The following is a 23,835-nucleotide window of genomic DNA, read 5'->3' on the forward strand; positions in this document are numbered from 1 at the left end:
TAAATTAGTGTGTCGACTTATCAGTATCCAGTAAGTTGGATACTTGACAGTATCCAGTAAGTTTCTAGCGCTCAGGGGTTTGGTTTCAAGTTATAACAGCAGTGGCCTGCTATAGGCCACTCTGTGGGAAATACTGAGTATTAATACCAGCGACGGTTTGGGCTCCAGTAAAGCTGAAGGTTTCTAAATTCTCACCAATAGGAGAATGAAATATGAATTTGAAATGCTTCAGAAGTGAAAATGGAATGCCACAACTAGAAAGTTCTGCACCATGAAATTTGGTGAGATATACAAAACTCACAGGTTGCATGAAGTAACGTTCATTCAGGCTGTCTGTACCAGGTAGGCATGAAACAGATGGATTTTCTTGTCTCCTTGTAGTGTGGAGGTCAAATTCAGGGCCTTGAGCGTACTAAGCAAGCACACTCCACCAGATGGAAACACAAATCAATTTTGTGTTTAGACTTGAGTTCTATCCCTAATATGTTTCATTGTGTACCCACAATGTACATGGCATATTAAAAATTAAATGAATACAAAACAATACTGGTCCCAAGAATTTTAAGTGATGGTTATAACCAACCTGTACATCAAATTAATGAAGTACAGTTTAATTAGCATGTGTTTGTGCCTACATTAGCTTATGTATACCACATGTGTGCTCTGGAAGTCGGAGGGCATTGGATCTCCTAGAACTGGAGTTATTGGCAGTGTGAGCCCCCTGGTATGGGTGCTGGGAACTGAACCCAGTTCCTCTGGAAGGAAAATAAGTGCTCTTAACCCCTGAGCCACCCTTGGAGCATTGCATTTTCAAAAAAAAAAAAAAAGTTTACTCCTCCTTTTCATTTGTCCTTTTTTTTTTTTGTGCAGTCATGTGACTTTAATGAGGGATCTAGGGGATCTAGGGAACGGCCCTGACCGTCAGCTGCACCTCCACCCACTCGTCGTGTTTTCCAATACATTCTTTGGCCTGTGGACAACTCTTCAGAAAGTCTTTTAATTCCATCATAACTTCTTCAATACAGCTGGCTCCTGGACCCTTTTCTATGCAATCCAGCCTTTACAGCATTTGCAAGGATAAACTAAAAGATTACTGATGGTTCAGATTTCAGTTCACTGCCTAATGCTCTAACGTTTATGGTCTCAAGCAGGAAAGATCTCTCAGAATATATGAAAAACAAGGAAAATTTTCAAAGAAAGATAATCAGCTCAAATCTCTGAGACAAAGATGACACGTGACTTAGTGTTTGAATAGTCGAGAATTGCAAAGGAGACAGTATACAAGTCAGTGGCGATGACATTGTTAGCATTTACGGCCTCTTTGTACTATATACCAAAAAGAGCAGATTAGTCTTGATGTTAAATATAATTCAAGGGTTAATCCCATCTAAATTTGCTGCTGTTTGAGGCAGGGTCTCACTTTGAAGTCCATCCTGGCTTAGAACTTTGTAGTCAAGGCTGGACCTCAAACTCACAGTGGTTCTCTTGTCTCTGTTCCCAAGTGCTGGAATTATAGGTGTCTGCCAGGCCCAGCCTCTATACACATATTAGCATTTACAGTCATTAGTTAGAGACTAAAGATGCTCTGTATCTGTTCTATATGCAGTTATATTTTAAAATATGCACTTGAGTGTGAATTCGGCTAATCTTTAAAATTCTAATTAATTGTAGTTGAGGGTCTAGAAATGATATGTAAACTAACACTAGCTTGTTGGATTTTAATTTTACAAAAGCTTAAAATCGCTTATCTTTTATCTAAGTTCCAACCTCTTGAATGATTTTTTTTTTTAGCACACACCTTACTTTTTTAACGTTTTATTTTTATTTTATATGCACTGGTGTTTTGCCTGAATGTGTATCTGTGTGAGGGTAGCAGATCCTCTGGAATTGGAGTGACAAACACTTGGGAGCTGTCCTGTGGTGCTGGGAATTGAACCCAGGTCCTCTGGGAGAGCAGCAGTGCTTTTAACCACTGGGCCACTTTCCAGCTCCTTGTGTGATTTCTTTAAAAAAATTGTATTTAAACAGCATCAGGTTTTAATCTCGCCAAGCAGTGGACAAAAGACTTCAAAGAAAGTGTTCTCAGGTCCAAATTTTTAAAGGGTGAAATAGATCCTAAAATTTTTAATCAAATATATCATGGTCATTTTACTACTCTCCAAAAGCTTTTAAGTAACCTTTCCTAGAAATCCCAGAAAATCAACTATACAATGTAATCCGGGCTTCAGTTTGGGTTTCCCCTGACACAGATACTGATGTTTGAGCCTTCTCTTCCTGATGAGGTGCTTACACAGCCAGTAACTTTGAGGTTTTATCTATGGGATTCGTGTCTTTGGGGCTCATTAAGAACATTTCCAGAGATTACAATGTCAATAACACCTAATTACTGGGCTGTGAGAAAGGTCTGCTTGAGTACATAAGACCGGGGGCAGCGTGGGCCACACAATGGGAGGCTCACATCTCACATTTTATCACAGGGAAGCAGCAAACAAATTAATAATCTTCCTTGTGCGCTCTTGGGATGATTACGACCGTGTAAAAAACTGCTTTGAGATTTTGCAGATAGTATTGGGCCTTTTTTTTCTATTCCTTTCTATTAGATATTTTTAATCTCTTAAACCTGGCCATTGCATGAATGAAGCCCTGTGCTCTCTTTAGGCCTCTCAGGACTCATAACAAAGAAGTCAATTGCAGCCTGGTTGGGCTGGTCCTTCCTGATATCACATTGTTTTGATTATATGTTATTATTTTAATTACTTTCCTTAAACCTTGTATGCACTAACCTCGGTTTTACTTAGTTTACTTTGATAAAACCAGTTTTACTCATACCTGGTGAAAACTAGTTATTAAAGAAACAAAGGTGGAATTATTTTAATGTATGCACCTACTGCTTAGAGCCTCATTTATTTCACATGGTAAGCTAAAATATACATCTGCCAGACTTGAGTTTGGGGTTGCACTAGAAATGGCTGTTGAAGAGAAGCAAATGGCAGGACTAGCTCCATATGTCTTCTAGGAGATTATTTTATTTAATCCTCTTAATGAGTGACAGGGTGGGGTCGCCTCTGCTCTCACACAGAGGAAAGCCAGAGGAAGCTGCTTAGGGATTGAGGAAGGAATTGAGATTGGAGCCGAAGTCTGCCAGCCTTTAAGGCAGGCAGACTCTGCTGCTGTATCACCAAATGTCTTCCTTCTGTGTCTTGTTTCAACTCTAATTCTCACTAGTACCCCAAGAAGTAGGGTTCCCCTTATTAATATTCTTTACTTAAGAGACGGCTCACATGAGTACATCAAGGGTTGGCCATCTATCTATTTTGGTGACAGCCAAAATCACCAGCTTTATGAAAACTCATGGTTACATAAAGTATTTATATTAAGTCTGATTTCTATGATAAAAAGTGAAATGATGACTCTAGAGGACTTGGTAGAGATGATTCTGCAGCATTTTGTATTTCCCAGGACGAGGAAGGCATTGGTAGTGTTTGTCTCAGCCGGGGATGCTTTACCATGTAGTTATTTGTGCTATTAATATTTTTAACTGGATTTTCTTGTCTCTGGAAAGTCAATTGAAAATTATATAGGAGTGTGTGGTGTGTGTGTGTGTGTGTGTGTGTGTGTGTGTGTGGAGAGAGAGAGAGAGAGAGAGAGAGAGAGAGAGAGAGACCCAGAACTTTGAGAAGGTAAGGCAAAGGGTCTTTACTAAGCAATATCTTTACCCCAGAAAATCAGCTGTGGCTGCAGTGTCCTCCCCCAGATCGTCTGGGAACGCACTGCTGAGGTCATAGTTTCCTAATTCAAGTTTCAGGTCAACAACAAACTCTAAATTTATGAACTTATATTTTTTGTGTGGATATGATAAATCATAGTACATTTAGATACTTTAGAAATAACTTACCATATGAGCTGGGATTTGCAGTTTAACAGATATAATTCATTATTTAAATACTGACAGCTTTAAACATTGCTGTTTCCTAAACTCTGGAGTCCGGTCTGAGCACGACTGTAGTATACTGTCAGTCCTGGGGAAACGTCCATCACTGGGGTTGCTCAAAGATTCCTTTGTCCCTAGGAAGACAACCACTGACCCGATATCAGCGGCGCATACATCCACAGGAAGCTTTCCCAGTGCACAGACGCGCAGGAAAAGAGACTCTTCACACATTCTGCAGAGGCCGGGATCTGAGCTCTTATCACACGCACCCCCCCCCCCCCCCCACACACAGAAAGTTTTATTAACCAGTTTACTTTTAAACATTTCCAGATATGCCGAAAGAATCGCTCACTCAGTGATCAGTCACAGTCAATGCTCATAATTCAAAATAACAATGCTATATTTTGTTAATTCTACTTGCTCATTGTGCTCTATAAATTTATAAACTTTAAATAATGGATTCTTTCCCCCAATCCTGGAGCCTGAACCTGGGGTCTCATATTCACTAAGGAAGCACTCTTGTCGCTGAGATGCACCCTAGCCCACAGCTTCTCTCGGTGTGTATATCTGCCCTCACTCTGAAACTCTTACATACATTTATTTTGGTTTCCAAGATCAGAGAACATTTTTACAGATGTGAATAGACAAAATAAATTTTAGTGTAAAACACTTCCGATTTGAAGCTCTTCAGGGACTGATCAAAGCGAAATGTTTTAGGAAGCAGTCTTAGTTTTCCTGGAAATTATTGCATTGCATAAACAGACATTTAACTAGAAATTTAGGGCTTGGGGTTTGGGATTTTTTTTCTTTTTGCAGTCTAGCTAAAAGGAATGAGATTTTAACTGAGATAGTTTGAGTATGAAGAAAGACAAAATTCATTTTCAGCTAGCAGCAGTCAGAATGCAGAAAGGCACAAGTCTTACAAACTGGTTGCAAAGTCCCAGTTTCATCCATGGCACCAAATACTGTAAGCTAAACAAGAAAAGCAAAAAGAGGGAGGATTTCTGTGAGGCTGGAGGCCAGCCTGGACTACAGATAGAGGCTCAGAAGAGGAAGAGACACGAAGGTAACCTGTCTTGTGTACTCATTCTCCATGTGAACCTCTTTCCCTGACAATAAGGAGTCTTACCTGGTTTCCTTTGGTTCTGTGATGAATGCCAGGGCCTCAGATGTGCTAAGTTGGCATATAGAAAACATCTCTACTCCCAGTCCCTAGACTCTTACCTTTTGGCACGCGTTTAAAGGTCACCTGGTCACTGGGTATGTCCACAAAGTTGGGTTCCATCTGCATGTTAACCAAAAAGTTTTATTACTGAGCTTCAATAATATCAACCAATTAAATATTTAATAGGGGAAAACAATTGTCCTACCATGGTGGTCTGCAAAGCGTTTGCAGCAGAGGATGATTCTGTCAAGTTCATTGTGTTCACAAACACAGGCTTAACTTTCTGAAAGACACAAACAGCAGGTACCACCGTTAAGATGAAATCACAGTCACAGCAAAGGGATGCAGTTGCCCTTTGTATTAGGTAGGCTTCTCTAGAGAAGCCGAACAGATATAATGAATCTAAGTATATAAAATTTATTTAGATTTATTAAAGTGACTTGCAGACTATAATCTGACTATTCAAACAATGGATTTCTCCCTATGAAAAGTTCAATAATTCAGTAGCTGTTCAGTCCAAGGGGTTGGATGTATCAGATGGTTTTCCGTATATGCTAGAGTCTCAAAGAAGAGACAAAATGGCCTTGCTAGCAAGATTGACAGCAAGCAGGCACACAGCAAGCTTCCCTTTCTTCCATGTCCTTTACAGAGGCTGCCACCAGAAGGTGTGGTATAAATTTAATGTAATCTTTCTGCCTCAGAAGATCCAGACTTAGGGTAGGTTTACCCACTTCGATGATTCAGTCAGAAACCTCTCGCAGGTGTACCAGGCTACTTGACTTCCAGTTAATTCCAGATGTAGTCAAGTTGACTTCCAAGGATTGCCACAACACCTTCATCTCTTCAACTGTGACATGGAAACCCTGCTTCTAACTTATTGACTCACACACAGATGGAGAGATCCTTTTCTTTAAACTAGCGGTGGTATCCATCTAGAGTCTCAGCCACTCGAGTGGCTAATGTAGGAGGGCTGTTTAAAGCAGACATTTGAGAATTGCTTGGGTAATAAAGAGTTGCCCCAACTCCAGTCAAAAGCATCAGAGTCATCATCAAAGTAGTAGCAAAGATTCGCTGCTTAACTGAGGCTGTTTTGAGAGACAATCCGAGAAAAATATTCTCCTCAATGTCTCTTCCAACTCTACTTTCATTTGCTTATCACTTCAACTTGGGATTTTCTACAAGCTGGCTCTCCATGGGCGTAGTCCTGTGTTTGCAGCTTCAAGCTGCAGTGGAGAAAAACACTTAAAAAACTCTAAATTATTTTTGTATTTAACATGTATAGACATCTTTTCCTTGCCATTATTCCCTAAGCAATACAGTATATCAGCCATTTACATAATATATTGCATTAGGTAGTACAAGTAATCTATAGAGAATTAAAGTCCATGGAGAATTGCAAAATATCACACACAAATACTAAGGCTTTCTAAAACTAATACAGTTATTGGGAATCCAAGGACCTTGGTTCCTCTGTGTGGTCCTTCAGATATGGAAGGGCATCACACAGGAACAGGTCATAAGTTATAAGGTTACTTCCAATCCCAAATAGCTGTTGAAAGCTTCAGCAGTGTGCCCACATTGCTAAGAATGGACTGGCAAAAAAAAAAAAAAAAAAAAAAAAAAAAGCAAGAGATAAAGCAAATAAGGGAGGGACTTTCTTCTAGAAGTCCTGAGCAGAAGCATGCATCACCGTTACCCATTTACTACTAAGTCATGACGAGAGACGTGCAGGCCACGCAGTTCAAGGTGCATTATGCATGCTCACCAGAAACAGTCTGGGGCCCTGTGCATTGCTTAGAATGTACGTTTTTCCCCTCTTACTATTTCCTTATTCTCTCTTGGTGAGTTGAGTATTTTTATTTATATATTCATATATGTGCATTCTCCTATCCCTAAAACCTAATCCCACAAAGGGGTGTGGGGTTAAATGATTGATGGGGAAAAACCAATTGACCTACATCAGGTGAGTGAAAAACACTTGTGAGAAGAGGCTAACTCTGCTGGGTGTACGGTGGAGCACACCACAGCAGGGGGTGGCACAGAAAACGCGTGTACAAGAGCACATGGCCTTAGGAAACAGGCAGAGACACAGAAAATGAACAGACTGTGAAGACAATTGTGGATACCATGTGGAAAAATTTCAACTACTAAAACCCAAATTTAAACTTTGGGAAAATTTAAACCCCCAAAAAACTCCTTTCTTTCTTTTCTTTCTTTCTTTCTTTCTTTCTTTCTTTTTTTTTTAATTTTTGAGACAGCGTTTCTCTGTAGCTTTTTGGTTCCTGTCCTGGAACTAGCTCTTGTAGACCAGGCTGGCCTCAAACTCACAGAGATCCGCCTGCCTCTGCCTCCCTAGTGCTGGGATTAAAGGCGTGCGCCACCACAGCCCGGCAAAACTTTCATTTCGTATACTCCTCAAAGTTGTTATACCAGTGGAAATATAAGCAAGGAGCTGGTGAGATGGCTCAGTGGGTAAGAACACTAGATGCTCTTTCAGAGAACAGGGTTCGGTTCCCAGCACTCACGTGGCAGTTTACAGCCAGTGAACTGCAGTTCAGGGAACTCAGCTGCCTTCTTGGGCACTCGGCACATTTATGGTACATCTACACACAAGCAGACAAAACACTTATACACATAAAATTTAAAAAATAAAAATAAAATGTAATCAAGAATGCTGCCAGATGTAAGAGTAAGAAAAGGTGGGCACCACGTCTCCCATCCTATGGCTTCACTTTGCTTTAAGGACATTTGCCAAACTTAACAAATACATCTAAGAGTGGTCAAAGGCTCTTTTAACCCAGAGGTAGAGGACACAACTCAGAATCCACTTAAAGTGTGTGACTAACAAGACCCCGCTGCCTCACGATGACTCCGGAGTGATTTAAAGTAGATGTACATACAGGGCTGAGGGAGAAGATGGAGTCATATGCATCATGCATATAAGGCAAACCTGTAACAGGCCTGAAGCTTTTCCAGACAGCTATATCCGCTAGCTTGCCATAGGACATAGCATTAAAAGTTAAATCCTTATTCATTTATTTGCAGCAGGTATGCTCAACTTGGGCTAAGGAGACTTAAGAAATACAGTGCAACAAATAAAAGTATTAGTGGTACCTTTTGAAGGAATAGATACATTGATTCTAATTACCCTAGAAAAGTACTAGAAATGTCTGATTGAGTGACATAGCCTTCTTGTGGAACTTTCTCTTTTGTTTGCCCAGCTGGTTACACATCTAAGATGAGGAGAATGCCTAGTGAATTTATAAACTACAGGAAAAGGGGGGGAAGGAAGAAAGGAGGATTCTGTGCCTGTTCTCTTGTGTAGACCAGTTTGGGATGCTCAGGAGACAATTCTTTCCTTCTTTTTCTTCCCTCCCTCCCTCCCTCCTTCTCTCCCTCCCTCATTCCTTCCCTCCCTCCCTCCTTCCCTCCCTCTTTCCTTCCTTCACTTTCTTCCTTCCTTCCTTCTTTCTTCTTCCTTTCTTCTTTCTCTTTCTTTCTTTCTTTCTTTCTTTCTTTCTTTCTTTCTTTCTCTTTGGTTTGCCAAGATAGGGTTTCTCTGTGTAGCCCTGGCTGTACTGGAACTCACTCTGTAGACCAGGCTGTTTGCCAATTTACAGAGATCTGCCTCCTTCTGCCTACTGAATGCTGGGATTAAAGGTGTGTGCCACTCCTACCTGACTCAGGAGACAATTCTTAAAATCCTCAGGTTTCTAAATAGATCTAGTTAAAAAATACTGTCTTGACAGGATACTTTAGAACACCTCTGAACTTAAACCTAGAAAATGGTCTAAAAATGAAAATTGTTGAAAAGAACTGGAAAGAAAATTATTTTAGACCATAAGCCTCTTTGGTCTTATTTTAGACCAAAGCAATATCCTACAGCCTGTTTCTTATGCTCCGTTCACAAAACAAAACAAAACTAAACAAAAAAGCCTGACTGATCCAAGGAAAGCAGCCAGGCGGCAGAAGCTTAAAGGGTTGCTATTATGCCGACTGTCTTGTCAGGTGGAATTTACCAGATCTTCTTCTAGACCAGCCAGCCTTCCCTTTCATAAGCAGTACTCTCTTGTCAAAACAGGTAAATAATAGTCTATTTCATAGCTGAGCTTGTCTACAGGCCTGCTGTGCTTTGGTCTGAATATGAAATATTGTGCCACCAAATTTACATATTGAAAACTTGATATCCAACATGGCACTAATACGTGATGGAGCCTTCAAGAGGCAGTGCCTTGTGGGAGTCCTTAGGTCACTTTGGGGTGGGCTCTCAGAAGGTTGCTCTTGTATAACGCTTGAATTTTCACCAGATGGTGGCTCCGTGGAGCAAGCCTGGATTCTCTTGTTCTCTCTGCATCCTGGCTCAGGATGTGACCACCTTGTCCCACAGACTCTTCTGCTATTGCTGTTTGTCTTGCAATGGTGCAGCCCTTGCTGCCAGCCTGTATGATGTTATATGGACTTTGAAGCTCCTCCTGTGAGCTAAGTGAACCACTTTGCTTCAAAGGTCTTAGGTATTTTGTCATAGCGATGCGAATCTGGTAACAACAGTTTCTAATCTGAGAATGAATGAGTTGGTGCTTACTCCTTCCCTTTGGAAGAGACTGGAGACTTGAACTTGAGCTTTGATTCTTCCAGGCATCGTATCTGTGGTCAAAGATGAACAAATGAGCAGGCACTACTATGCAGAATGAGTATCGCACCCTCTGAAATCTGCAGACTTCTAGCAGAGCTTAGCCGCCACGCTGCATGGTGACAGCCTTATTTACACATCTGCACTTCCTACTGAGCTCTTTGGGGCCCTGCACTTTGTTCTCAGTAGCTGGCAGAGTGTCTGCTCTGTGTTATCACTGCAGCCTAGAATGTGATAAGAGTTCAATAAACGTGTCGTTCGTAGACACAGGCACATGCATTCAAAGCACTTACAACGTAGTTGAAGGAGGTGTCAGCAATCATTGCGAACTGACGGAAAAGTGTGTGTCTGGTGAACATCTCATCCTTTAGGACGTGAAAACTGCATCAAAAGAAGCGATAGAAGAAGATGTATAAACATCCTAGGACAAGACCAACACTTGGGATCACAATGCAAAAAGTTTAAATACTGCCAAGTAAAAATACAAAAATATTAATTTCAGCTTATTTCTTCTTCCTTACGAATAACTATTTCCTAGGTCTAAAAACGTACAGAAGTAACAGCAATGACGATCCCTGCCGACTGTACGTTCTGAAATGAATAAGGGTATTTTTGAGATAGCTGTTTCTAGATCTAAGTTAAAAAATATGCAAGGGGACTCTAAGATATGTTATTCTACTAAAAATCAAGGGAATCCTCAAAGATTAGGTAAAAACAGTGCATTCTTTATCTTTGGAAGGCTCTCGCTGATTAAGATTGGAGAAGTTAAACACCAGAAGTAATAAGAACCACAACTGATCTTTTAGGAAATGTTTAGCTTCTTCTCATTGTGGATGGTGTTAAAATGAGGAGATTCATTGTTAGAGAAAGATGAGTTGGGAGTATGGCTGGACATGTTTGGTTTTTTTTCTAGTGATTGTAAGTGAACAAAAACATCACAGCAAAATGGGGGCAGTATCTCAGTGATAGAGCAATTGCCTAGCATGGGCAAGGCCCTGGGTTTTATCCCCAGCACCAAAAACAAAGCAAAATAAAACAACAAAAACAAAAATAGCTAATGGCTTTTTAGATATCTTCCCATATCCCCCCTTTTTGAACATGAATATTTGTAAGTATTATTGACAGCTATGTCAATACAATGCCCACCCTACTTTGCACTTGGGAGCAAACGGACTTGGTCACAGCTTTGGGAGCCCAGAATGAATGAATTTATAGCCAGAACTTCACTGATACTCAATTGAGATTAGGAGAATTAAGACTTTGAGATATGAGTCTTAGAAAGGGTTTAGACTTGAGCTGACCCTCCAATGGGATGGCATTTTTGCATGCAGGACAGACATACATATTTGGGTGCCGAAAAGTGGTCATCGTGGACTGAATATTCCTCAACATCAAAAGTGCCCATTTCTTTTCCATTTCCTTTTTGTAATGTGTACAGTGTGCACACCTGTGTGTAGGTGTGCTCTGCTTCCCGCTCTCACACCTGGTAGCGATGTACTGCTCACTCCATTTTTCCATATATTTCAACTACGGTATCATTTCTTGCTTTTTTACCTCCCCTGTGTTTGTGTGTGCGGATGTGAACATGCCACAGAGTGCTTGTGTGTTTGTGTATGCGGATGTGAACATGCCACAAAGTGCTTGTGTGTTTGTGTGTGTGGATGGGCACATGCCACAGAGTGCTTGTGTGTTTGTGTGTGTGGATGTGAACATGCCACAGAGTGCTTGTGTGTTTGTGTGTGATTATGGGCACATGCCACAGAGTGCTTGTGTGTTTGTGTGTGTGGATGTGAACATGCCACAGAGTGCTTGTGTGTTTGTGTGTGCGGATGTGAACATGCCACAGAGTGCTTGTGTGTTTGTGTGTGTGGATGGGCACATGCCACAGAGTGCTTGTGTGTTTGTGTGTGCGGATGTGAACATGCCACAGAGTGCTTGTGTGTTTGTGTGTGTGGATGGGCACATGCCACAGAGTGCTTGTGTGTTTGTGTGTGATTATGGGCACATGCCACAGAGTGCTTGTGTGTTTGTGTGTGCGGATGGGCACATGCCACAGAGTGCTTGTGTGTTTGTGTGTGTGGATGTGAACATGCCACAGAGTGCTTGTGTGTTTGTGTGTGTGGATGGGCACATGCCACAGAGTGCTTGTGTGTTTGTGTGTGCGGATGTGAACATGCCACAGAGTGCTTGTGTGTTTGTGTGTGTGGATGGGCACATGCCACAGAGTGCTTGTGTGTTTGTGTGTGCGGATGTGAACATGCCACAGAGTGCTTGTGGAAGCCAGAAGACAACAACGGGAGTCATTTCTCTTCTTCCACCACATGGGTCCTGGCAAGAGGACTGCTTTGAGTTCAAGACCTGCCTGGGCTTTAGAGTGAGACCTTGATTCAGACAGCCAAAATTAAAACTGACACACTTCATGGAGCATAAGCATTACCAGCAGGTATGAGAAACCAAACAAGAAAGACATTTTCCCCTAAGCAGGGGACTTGGGCTCCCCCTCTGGGATCATTTCTGGTATCACATGAGATCTCGGTTGCTAGCCAGTCCTAACTATTTCAGCATCGGGTGTAGGCTTTTCAATACACGATGGGTATCGTGCTTATGACATGGGAGCTAATTTAGTGTATTATTGCCCTGCATAGCAAATGCAGTGTATTCATGTCAAGCATGAGCTGTAAGCTCATCCGTTCATCACTGCCCTTCACTATTAAGTTTCTTGCAAAGAAACTTCCAGTATGTGATGACTAAGAAAATGTGGGGTGGAAACAAGTGGTCAGGAAATGCATTTTAAATGTTCACATGACATAGGACAAAGGAGAAAAGCAGCGTTTTCTTTGTTGTAGCCTTTATATTCAATACAAGCATTTTGTCACTCAGGGTTGCAGCTTCTTCTTCCCTTCCTCCTTACTCTTTCCTCCTGACCTTCCTTCTGGCCTTTCATGTTGAGGTTTTCTTGGACTGTATTTTACTTATGTAGTCCAGGCTGTCTCTGAACTTCCGACGTAGCCAAGGTTAGCCTCATACTCTTAGTAATCCTCCCGCTCCATCCTCCCAAGTGCTGGGATCACAGATCCACAGTCCCACTTTCACCATTGTAGAAAAAAGCAAGCATAAACCAGGGAGAAGAAATCAAATGGCTGTGAGAGCAAAGTGTGGGCAAGAGATTAGGGAATTGGGGAAAGGGCCTGGCACAAGAGGCGATTGTGAAGGTGGTGCAGACCCTCTTTCACCATTACATGAAACTGCTGTAGAGGAAGATGCTCAGCTAGGTCGGAAACGGTGAACCAGAGAACAGGAGTCCAGAATTCCAATTTCTCTTAAGTGACTCTGAATACTTTTCTATTTTAGACCATGTTGCAGTTCTTATTACAAGTATGTGAGGTCATTTAACGTTAGTTAATATATAGAGAAAAACACGAGAGTTCTCTTTCTACTGTGTTTCTCCAAATGGAATTTGTCTGCACACCTACACCTACACTGGGTACACTCTACCTGTTCCTGAGGATGAGAAATTTCCTCTCCCAGTTTTTGTTGATCCGATCAGTGTCCTTTCGAATCCTGGAACACATTTGCATGTGGTTAAATAGTGTCGCAGCTGCAGACAGACAACATGGGAACCATTAAGCCCAGTACCTTTCTATTTTCTTCTTTTCATTCTCCAGTGTAGATTTTAATGCTTGTATTTCCTCCTGCATAACTCTTTTGTCTTCATCCTTTCAACAGAAAGCACAGGAACCCAGCATAAGGTTAAGGACATGGACGGCACCACCCCTTCCTCCTAAGTGAGGAAAGGCCATTTCTGATAGGTAGTAAGTGACACCTGATGACAACCGACAGAAAGAAATGCTGAGAGAGTCCCTTGAGCGAATAATGAGACTGCCTTGCAAATTCCTGGAGGTCAGAAGGCTTTAGAACCACACACTCCTATTTCCTGTAAATGACTGACTTTACTTCCTAGGAATAGCCGGGATCCATAAGCAATAATGAGGTTAACAATAGTGGTCATTTTCATACCTTAAGCATCTGTAACTTTAAAAGCACTTCTTCAGGCACCATGTGAGGTAGTAGAAATGTAACCTGTGAAGAGAAGAAACCACAGTAAAGACAAAATATCACATTACTTCATGAAGATAGTTTTCCTTTCTGTCTGCTTATCTATCTTTGTTTGGAAAGAAAATAGAGACTTGAATTTGCCAACTGTAGCCCAGAGGTCTTCACTGCTTCATCTAATCCCTAAAATTTGCTATGCACGTAACACACGCGCAATTGGGCCATGACAGCTATAGTGCTAGGTCAAACTTGACCATTATACTTTTATAAACTTTAAAAAGATTATTTTATGTACATGAGTGCTTCGCTTGTATGTATGCCACCTGTGTGCCTGCTGTTCACAGAAGTCAGAATAAGGCATCAGATCCCCTGGAACTGGAGTTAAAGATGATTGTGAGTCACCATGTGGGTAGTGGGAATTGAATCCAGGTCATCTGGAAGAGCAGAGAGTGCTCTTAACTACTTAACCCATCTCTTCACCCCACTCAGCATTATACTCTTTAAAACAGTGAAGCAGGAGCAGGAAGGTATTTTTCAACAAAGTCATAAGCTTAAAAAAAAGTACTTGAAAACTGTAAGTTTTCATTGCTAAACTTTTCTGTAGACGGGCCAGCAGTTTTTTTTTTTTTGGAAGTGAGACAATTGGCACAGGATCTTGGGAGATAGTTGGTTGCTTAAGTGCTTGCCTTGCAAGTCCCGGGAATGGAGTTCCATTCCCAGAATCCATTTTAAAAATGCAGGGTTTGGTAGCATCAGCTCGGAACCCTGTGATGGGGAGAAGGAAACAGGTGAATCTTTGGGGCTTACTGTCCAGGCAAGTGAGAGACCTTGTCTGAAAGAGAAGGAGAGGGAGGAATAGGATAAAAAGGGAGAGTGTGTGCCACATGGTTCCAGAGGAGAGACAGGTCAATGAATTCTAATGGGCATGTCCTCATACCCACCTGAATTCACCAATATACAAATATGAACTGTGTATAGAACTTTTGGCTGGGCTGGAAATGTACTTCACTGGCAGAATACTTAGCTAGTTCATATGTGGTTCCAGTTCCATCCCTAGAACTACACACACAGACACACACACATACATGCACACGCACACACACACACATGCACACACACAGACACACACATGCACACAGACACATGCACACACACATGCACACACATGCACGCACAGACACACACATGCACACACATGCACACACAGAGAGACACACATGCACACACAGACACACACATGCATGCACACAGACACACACACATGCACACACAGACACACACACATGCACACACACAGACACACACACGCACATACACATGCACACACACAGACACACACACATGCACACACACACAGACACACACACATGCACATACACAGACACACACACACATGCACATACACAGACACACACACAGACACACACACACGCACACACACACATCTTGGTCAATGAACTCATATTTCTATGCAGTAGACAGCAAAGTTCCTACTCAAATACTACTGCTGTATTTTTCACGTAGGGGTCCATTACCCTTCTTGGTAGAACTGGCTGTGTCAGAGAAGGAATTAGAGAGAGTTGAGCAGTCTAGCATCCTAAAGAGAAAGAGCTCTCCCAGGTAACCAAAAATCAAAGCTGAGGTGAAGATGGGGCAAACTCAGGAAGTGGGGGGTATTGGTGTTTGGTGGGCAGCTAAGGACCAGCACTCAGACTGATAAGTTTGGAATAGCATCTTGATGACACAAGTCAGTCACCCACCAATGTGAGCCTCCTCAAACTCACATGTGCTAAGGGAATATGTGCAGGATGTGTATGGGAGTGTGCAGAGAAATGACAGCGTCAGATTAATTCAGCCCTGGATTTTGATGGCTAATTTATTTTTAATTATTTTTGTTACAGTTTAACTAGCATGTTTTTGTGTGGGGAGGCAAACATGGGCCTCTGGCTTATGTGGTGATCAGAGGACAATCTGTGGATGTTGTCTCTCTCTTTCTGACATGTGATCCCAGGGACGGAACTCAGGAGGTGAGACTTGTCAGGAAGCCCTTTACCCACTTCATGGGTTAAACTCATCATTTTGACTGGATTTAGAAGTGCATATGAGATTATTATTTGTTTGTTACATACGTATGTGCATGCATGTGTGTATGTGGGCGTGTTTGTGTGTAGAGTTTAAAGGTTGATGCTGGGTGTCTTTATCACTATCCACCTTGTATTTTTGAGATAGGGTCTCTCACTGAACCTGGAACTTACTGATTGGCTAAATTGGCTGCCCAAAAAGTCCCAGGACCCTCCTGTCTCAGTTTTCCAGAGCTGTGATTACAGATGCACACTGCCATGTTCAGCTTTTCACATGGGTGTCAAGGATCTAAACTCAGGTTCTGTGTGTGCACGCAAAACACTACCCACAGAGCAATATACCCAAACCTGCTTGTAGACGGAAATGCAGTTCTGGGTAAATCTGAGAAGGCATCTCCAGAGAGGCATAATTGAGCTGTAAGACCTATCTTGAATGTGTGTGGCGCCATTCTATAGACTGGAGGCAAGGAGAGCTATGGAGTAAAAGGTGGAAATGGGGAAACCAGGTAATGTAGGCAATTCTTTCTCTGTTTTTAGTCAGCCATGATCTGAGTGGCTTGGCTCCATTCTACCCTCCCTGACAAGATGGACAGAAATGTCTGAAGCCATGGGCAAAACAACTTTTTCCTCTTGAGTTGTTTTTTTGGTAATAGTGATGAAAATGTAACAACTATTTTGATTAAAAAAAATGCAAACTGGCCTCCAGGCAGACTGTGATGAGATCCAGAAGTTGACTTAATTCAGGGCTGAGGGTTTGGCTCAGTTAGTGGAGTGCTGATCTAGCTGCATAAAACTCCAAATCCAAACTGCAACCCATGTTTATCTGGCATGCTGATGAGTCAGACAAGCATAGGGAATAGCTTTTTAACCTAGGACTCTACCTGGTTGGGGATATTTGCACATCCCCTCTTCTAACAATGTACTTCGTCATTCTGAGACTTTCATATGCATGTATTATGGAAGCCTCTCTCACTCTGAACAATGTACCTAGCAACCTATTAATAGCTGAGGACCCCAATCTCTATGGAGGTATATACCGATCCCTTCTTAACAATGGAAAGAGTTTCTTTTTTTCTTTAACAAGCATCGAACTTACACAGGTCTTGTTCATCAGTATTTTCATTGTGTCCAGTCACAGAAAGTGGGAAGTCCTTCTTTCTTGAGTTAGTGTTGGGTGTATGTACAATAAGGCAAACTATACCCTAAAGTGGCCTTTTAGGAAGAACTCTCTACTTGTAATCTTATGCCTATGCATAATTGAGCATGTATATGATTACAATTAGATGCCTTATAGGAAGGGATATGCATAGTAGAGAAAAGATTTGTATAACAATCTGTCAGTAAAACAGAGACCCATCCAAACGTTTTAACAGCCCAGCTTGTTGTAAACTCCATAAAAGAAAGTCCCAAAATGTAACTGAACCTGTTGAGACCTTTGCTCATGTGGCCTGCGGTCAATCTTGACCATATATTCATTTCTAATATCTACTACTGCTTTGATTTGAATAAAGTTGCCTTGCTACTTTTAAAGATCTATGTGGGCTTTTATCTCAGATCTTTGAATAAGAAGCCAAAATCACAAAACATCTGATCCAAACCCTGACCACCAGGAACAGTGGCGCCCAGTTCTCGGATATGGAGTTCAAGGTTCTTTTCTGGAGTAGGTTTGAGGTCAGCCTGAGATACACAGAGACTCTGTCTCCCAAACCAAACAGACAAATAAAACAACAATTAATCAAAATTATACACGCAGGAGACCGGGGTTCGATTCCCCGACGGGGAGCCAAAAAAAAAAAATCAAAATTATAGGTTCACCATGTCTGAAGGCAGCCTTTTATCCCTGAGTTTAAACACATTTAGATTCTGTGTAACCACTGGAAAAGCTGGGGAAGAATTAAGAAAATAAAAAAGTCACTAAGGTGACACAAGGCAGACACACACTTTAGGATCACTCCATCTATTTGTCCTCCACAGGGACAGACTACTTGAATGGTCTTTCGACCAAGGCATGGAGTACAGGGTGAATTCAGTGCCCTTTGGTCAGCTGTAGGCCATGGAGATCACTGAACAAAAGCGTCAAGTACTCCAAGGTTTTCCACAACATGCTAAAGAAAACATGCTCAAGTTTTAAAAACTCAGACATTTAGGAAAACAAAATCAAAACAAGAAGCCAAATTGGAAGACACTGATGTCTAACTTCATACCATCCAGACTAACGTCAGCAATTAAAGACTTATTTTAACATTCCTTGTTTGAATATGTAGTGAAATTCAGTATCATTTTAAGGTTCTAGTTTTCTCATAAGAAGCCAACCATGGAAGATAAGACTGCTGCAGCATATCTTCTGTAATGCAGATAATTATTTGATTTCTCAAAAGATAGTTGAGTTGTGACTATGAAGATAGCATTTCTTTTCATCAAAAACAAGCAAAGCAAAGCACCTCTTATTGACTATAGTATTTGTTCCTTTTCACAAGTCAAATTTTCCACCTTGTTACAGTACATTATATTGAATCTTGGCTCTGTCCACATGAAGCTGTCATTTTGTTTTGCCAGCTGCTGACATTCCACTTTCTCTGGAATACACATGCTGGTCTTTATGTGGTCACTCCATTGACAGTGCAAACACTGGATTGCCAAACAATGGATGGAAATGAAAACCAATGGCCATATTAATGGGACAACCTGTAGCTTCCTGAGTGGGAAAGCATAAGTTAAATGACTGCACTTGTGCTATCAAACTGTGGTTATGAATCATTTTTCCAAGTATATTTATTTTGAATTTATACCTAAAATTTCATAACTGTTAATGTTCATTTTAGGGGTTGGAGAGATGGCTCAGAGTTAAGAGCACTGGCTACTCTTGCAGAGAACTCAAGTTCCATTTGAAGTATCTACATGATGGCTCACAACTATCTGTAACTCCAGTTCCAGGGAACCCAATGCCCTCTTCTGGTCTCTGTGGGTACCAGGCACACAAGTGGGTCACAGACATACATGCATACATGCAAGCAAAACACCTATACACATAAAATAAAATTTTAAAAAATCATGAAAATAATTTTTGTTTAATGCTGTGAGATAATCTTTCTGTACACTGTGTGAATATATTTTACTATGATTGGTTTAATAAAGAAGCTGACTGTTATGTATTTAATTATGTGTTTGAATAAATTATGTATAAAATGCCACTCTTCCCACAAAGAGTTAGGTAGAAACAATCCTGAGCTACCGGCAGAGCAGTTATAATTAATATTAAGTTTCTGAGTGTTTATTTGGGACAAGGCAGTCAGGACAGGAAAACCCCACTATAGTTTTATAATAGAGCTCACAATTTTTAAATTTCTTAACACTTCTATGAAATAACTTCTTAAATTTAAAGTTCCTTAAAACTTACCCAATAACCCCAGACAGCATCCTCTCCCCTGAGTTCCATTCTAGGACCTTGCAGCCTTACAGAAAGCTAGGCTGGTCCTAGAAGCCTCAGGTAAGGTATTGCCCACTACCCACAAAACCCCTTTAAGAGCTCCCAACAACCCCAGACTTCACACCCACCCACCAACTTCCTGGCTCCATATCCTGGTCTACAACTTCAGAAAAAAACTTTGTCTCTTCTAGAGGCCAGGCCAGATCTATGGAACCCTGGTTCAAAAAACCCGAGAGGCAACACTGCATTGGGCCTGAAGATATACTAGTCATTGGGACACTTAGCCACTGAAGTCAGAAGACCAGAGAGGAAAGAGAAACCAAGGAACAAAACTCCCACACAACAAAGACAAAAGCAGGAATCAATACCTAGACCTAGGTCCATGGCCTCTTTGCTTGAATAGTCTTCTTCCTCCATGACAGTTTAGGACTCATGCCTTGTGCAGGCCTGCTAGACTGCACTCTACAAAATGATTATTTACAGACTATGGACAGGGCTCACTAGAATGCATGTACAGCATACATGAAGTCTTGGCTTTAATCTCCATTACCACCTGAACTGAGTTGTAGTAGCAGCTGAATGTAATCCTAGCACTCAAGTGGCAGAAGCAGGAGAATCAAGGGTTCAAGGTCAGTCTGTGCACCCCAAAAATTTGAAGTCAGCTAAAGCTACATGACAACCTGTCTCCAAACTTGCACCATTAGGTGGTGGGAGAAATGGGGAGGATCTGAAAGGAATTGGAGTGTGGAGGACTAAAATTCTAATGTATTCTTTTATTTAATTTTCATTTTCATTATCCATTTTATTTCCTTGCCATTGTGAAGAAAACAGCAATAAATGTGGATGTTTAAGTAAAAAAAAATACCTAGACCTACAATCACTTCAAATCCAAAAACCTAAATGTCAATGTAAGATCATAATCAATAACAGAAAAAGAAATATGGCATCACCAGAGCCCAGTTGTCCTACAAAAACAAGACCTGAACAATCCAACACAGCTAAAGCAGAAGAAAATGGACTTAAAATGACTTTATGAAGATGATAGATGTTCTTAAAGAAGATATGAAATAATCTGTCAAATATTGAGGAAAAGACAAAGAAAAAATTGGATAGCAATAAATCCCTAAAAGAAAGCCAAGAAAAAATAGATGAAGGAAACTGTTCAAGACCTTAAAATGGGAATAGAAACAATAAAGAAAATACAAAGGGAGGGAATCCTGGAAATGGAAATTCTGAGTAAGCAAACAAGAACTACAAATGCAAGCATCACTAACAGAATACAAGAGATGGAAGAAAGAATCTCAGATATTGAAGACAGGATAAAGGAAAAGATTTATCAGTCAAATAAAATGTTAAATCTAAAAATTTCCTAACACAAAACATCTAGAAAATCTGGGACTCTGTGAAAAGACCAAACAGAAGAATAATAGGAATAGAAAATGATGAAACCAGCTCAATAACTTAAAGAATATACTTAGCAAAATCATAGAATAAAATTTTTCCAACCTAAAGAAGGACTTGCCTACAAAGGTATAAGAAGCTGATAGAACACCAAATAGATTAGGCCAGAAAATAAAATTCTCTCACCACATTATAAGTAAAACATTAAACATACAGAACAAAGAAAGAATATTAAAAGCTTCAAGGGGAAAAGGCCAAGTAACATACAAAGACAGACCTATTAGAATTATGCCTGACTTTTCAACAGAGACTCTAAAAGTCAGAAAGTCCTGTATAGATGTGCTGCAGACTTTAAGGGACCACAGATGCTAGCACAGACTACTATACTCAGCAAGAGTGTCAATCACCATAGATAGAGAAAACAAGATATTTCATGACAAAGTCAAATTTAAACAATATTTATCCAAAAACACAACCCTACAGAAGGTACTAGAAGGAAACCTCCAACCCGAGGAAGTTGACTACATACACAAAATCACAGACAATAAATAATCACACACCAGCAAAGTCCAAAGAAGAGAAACATACAAATACATACACATATGTGCACATGCACACACACACATACATTCATACTATCACCACCAACAAAATAATAGGATTTGACAATCATTGGTCATTAATATCTCTTATTATCAATGCACTCAATTCACCAATAAAAAGGCACAGGCTAATGGAATGGATACAAAAACAAGATACATCATTCTACTACATACAAGAAACACACCTCAACATCAAAGATAGACATTACCTCAGAGTAAAAAAAGGTTTTCCAATCAAATGGACCTAAGGAGCAAACTAGAATAGTTATCCCAATATCTAAGAAAATGGACTTCCAAACAAATTAATAAAAAGAGTTGGAGAAGGCCATTTCACATTCATCAAAGGAAAAATCTACCAAGATGATCTCAATTCTGAACATCTATGCTACAAATCTAATGGCGCACATTTGCGAAAGAAACATTACTAAAGTTTAAACCATATATTGAACCCCACATGTTAATAGTGGGAGACTTCAACACTGCACTCTCACTAATGGACAGGTCATCTAGACAGAAACTAAACAGAGAAATAGTGGAACTAACAGATGTTATGACTCAAATGGTCCTAACAGATATCTACAGAAAGTTTCACCCAAACATAAAAGAATATACATTATTTGTACCACATGGAACCGTCTCTAAAATTGACAATATATTCAGCCACAAAGCTCAACAGGTACAAAAAATAGATATAACCCCCTGTATCTTAACAGATCACCATGGATTTCAACAATAACAGAAACAGTAGAATATTATCCCTATTAAAATCCCCAAAGAATTCTTCACAAACCTTAAAAGAACAATGCTCAACTTCACATGAAAAAACAAACAACACAGGATAGCTAAAAAACAATCCTGTACAATAAAAGAACCTCTGGAGGCATCACCACCCCTGATTTCAAGCATTTATACAGTAATGAAAGCCACATAGTGATGGCATAAAAGCAGACAGGTGCATCAATGGAATCCAGTTGATGACACCAATGTTAATCCACACATCTATGGACGCCTGATTTTTGAAAAAGAAGCCAAAATTATACAATAGAAAAAAGAAAGCATTTTCAACAAATGGCATTCTATCCCAGCAGAGGAAAGGAGGCCAAAGCATTCTGGAAGAAATGAGTTCTTTTCTGTCTAAACCTTTACTGAATGATTGGCTGACTTTTATATGAACGTTATTTCTATCTTCTAACAAACAACTATCTTTGCACACCAGTATTGTTCCAGGTGTAGCCATGGGTCAGGCAAAGGAAGAGGGTCAGAAGCATATGTACAATTTCACTATTCATGGGCAGAGCCTTCCAGGGTTCTGGAGTAGTTCAGGGGGTCAAATGAACCTGTACTTGTGTGTTGAGTAACAATTTTGTTATTGTTGGACTGCATCTACAACAAATATCAAATCACAAACCCAAGAAACTGCATAAAGATAAATATAAATATCAAAATAGACAGGGTTGAACAACAAACACTGCCCCCCCCCCCAAGCAATCTCTGTTAAAAAGCAAAATAAAGGGGAAATTCTGGGGGGCTTGGGGTGCTGTGTATGGAACCCAGGGCCTTGCACATTCTACCACTGAGCTACACTGCAGCCCAAGGAAGTCTTTCAGTTCCCCTCAGAAGCTGTAGGCCAAAGGCAATGGTTTCATCTCTTCAGAACATTAAAAGAGAATAAAACTTTCGATCTGGTTTTCTAGACTCAGAAAATAAGCTAAAATAAAGATTTCTTCTAAACACAAACACAAACTGAGAATTTATTATCAACTGTCCAAAAGAGAGAATCTGATCATAGATCTACACAAGGAACCGAAACCTGCAAAAATGGTGTAAATATTGACATCAAATGGAAATCTTATTAAAATCAAGTATATAAAATTTTACATGAAATTATTTATATTAAAATATAAGGGCCAGAGAGATAGCTTAGCAGGTAGGGGTGCTAGCCACGAAGCAATGGATCGAGATTGATTTCCAGAATCCATAGCATGGAAGAAGAGAACTGAGTCTTGAAAGCTGCCTTTGGTGGTCACATACATGCTATGGCATGTGTGACCCATACACATAAAAATAAGTGTTAAAATGACAACATCTTTGTCTTTTTGTAGTCTGTCATATTCAGATCTCTAAAATACATTAAGCCTTTGATGGAAAACTGGAAACAAACACCCAGAGGCCTTTGGAGTAAGACATGTGGGCCGAGTTTCTTGGTAGCTGCTGAAATACTCTGGGCAGCGTTCTCTCTAAGCTGAAGGCTAAGCTGTTTATTGAGAGAGTTCCTGGCATTTCTGCTGCAGTGACTCTTCCTTAGAGGCTGCGTTCCTCAGAAATCTTTTTGTTGCTTTTTTAACTCTTCTCCTAGCCTTTTTAATGCACGTGTATGACCTAAGTGAATTAAAATCTAATTTTAACATTAAATGTATTGTAATCTAGTTTTAATAATTATCTTTAAACATGCATACGATCTGTTTAATGTAACCAGATATAGAAATTTTGTATATTTAATTGGGACTTACATAGTCTCACTTAGAGAAACAGATCACCAGAATTA

The 23,835-nt window shown here is 40.4% G+C and overlaps 1 protein-coding gene across 1 annotated transcript in view; it reads right to left on the minus strand.

Annotated features, from left to right (window-relative positions):
- Positions 1-901: 901 nt before the first annotated feature.
- Positions 902-23,835, minus strand: part of CUNH10orf67 (chromosome unknown C10orf67 homolog) — an 86,025-nt gene continuing 63,091 nt past the window's right edge. The window contains exons 12-20 of the mRNA XM_041641505.1: positions 14,587-14,611; positions 13,744-13,806; positions 13,363-13,442; positions 13,222-13,287; positions 10,020-10,107; positions 5,302-5,379; positions 5,156-5,216; positions 3,717-3,789; positions 902-1,058 (exon numbers count right to left, since the gene is read on the minus strand). Of these exons, the coding sequence (XP_041497439.1) occupies positions 902-1,058; positions 3,717-3,789; positions 5,156-5,216; positions 5,302-5,379; positions 10,020-10,107; positions 13,222-13,287; positions 13,363-13,442; positions 13,744-13,806; positions 14,587-14,611 (691 nt within the window). The remainder of the gene's footprint in view (positions 1,059-3,716; positions 3,790-5,155; positions 5,217-5,301; positions 5,380-10,019; positions 10,108-13,221; positions 13,288-13,362; positions 13,443-13,743; positions 13,807-14,586; positions 14,612-23,835) is intronic.

This window comes from Microtus oregoni, unplaced genomic scaffold, assembly GCF_018167655.1.
Source record: "Microtus oregoni isolate MIOR12 unplaced genomic scaffold, Mior012 000070F_ref0000104, whole genome shotgun sequence".
NCBI classification, from domain to species: domain Eukaryota; kingdom Metazoa; phylum Chordata; class Mammalia; order Rodentia; family Cricetidae; genus Microtus; species Microtus oregoni.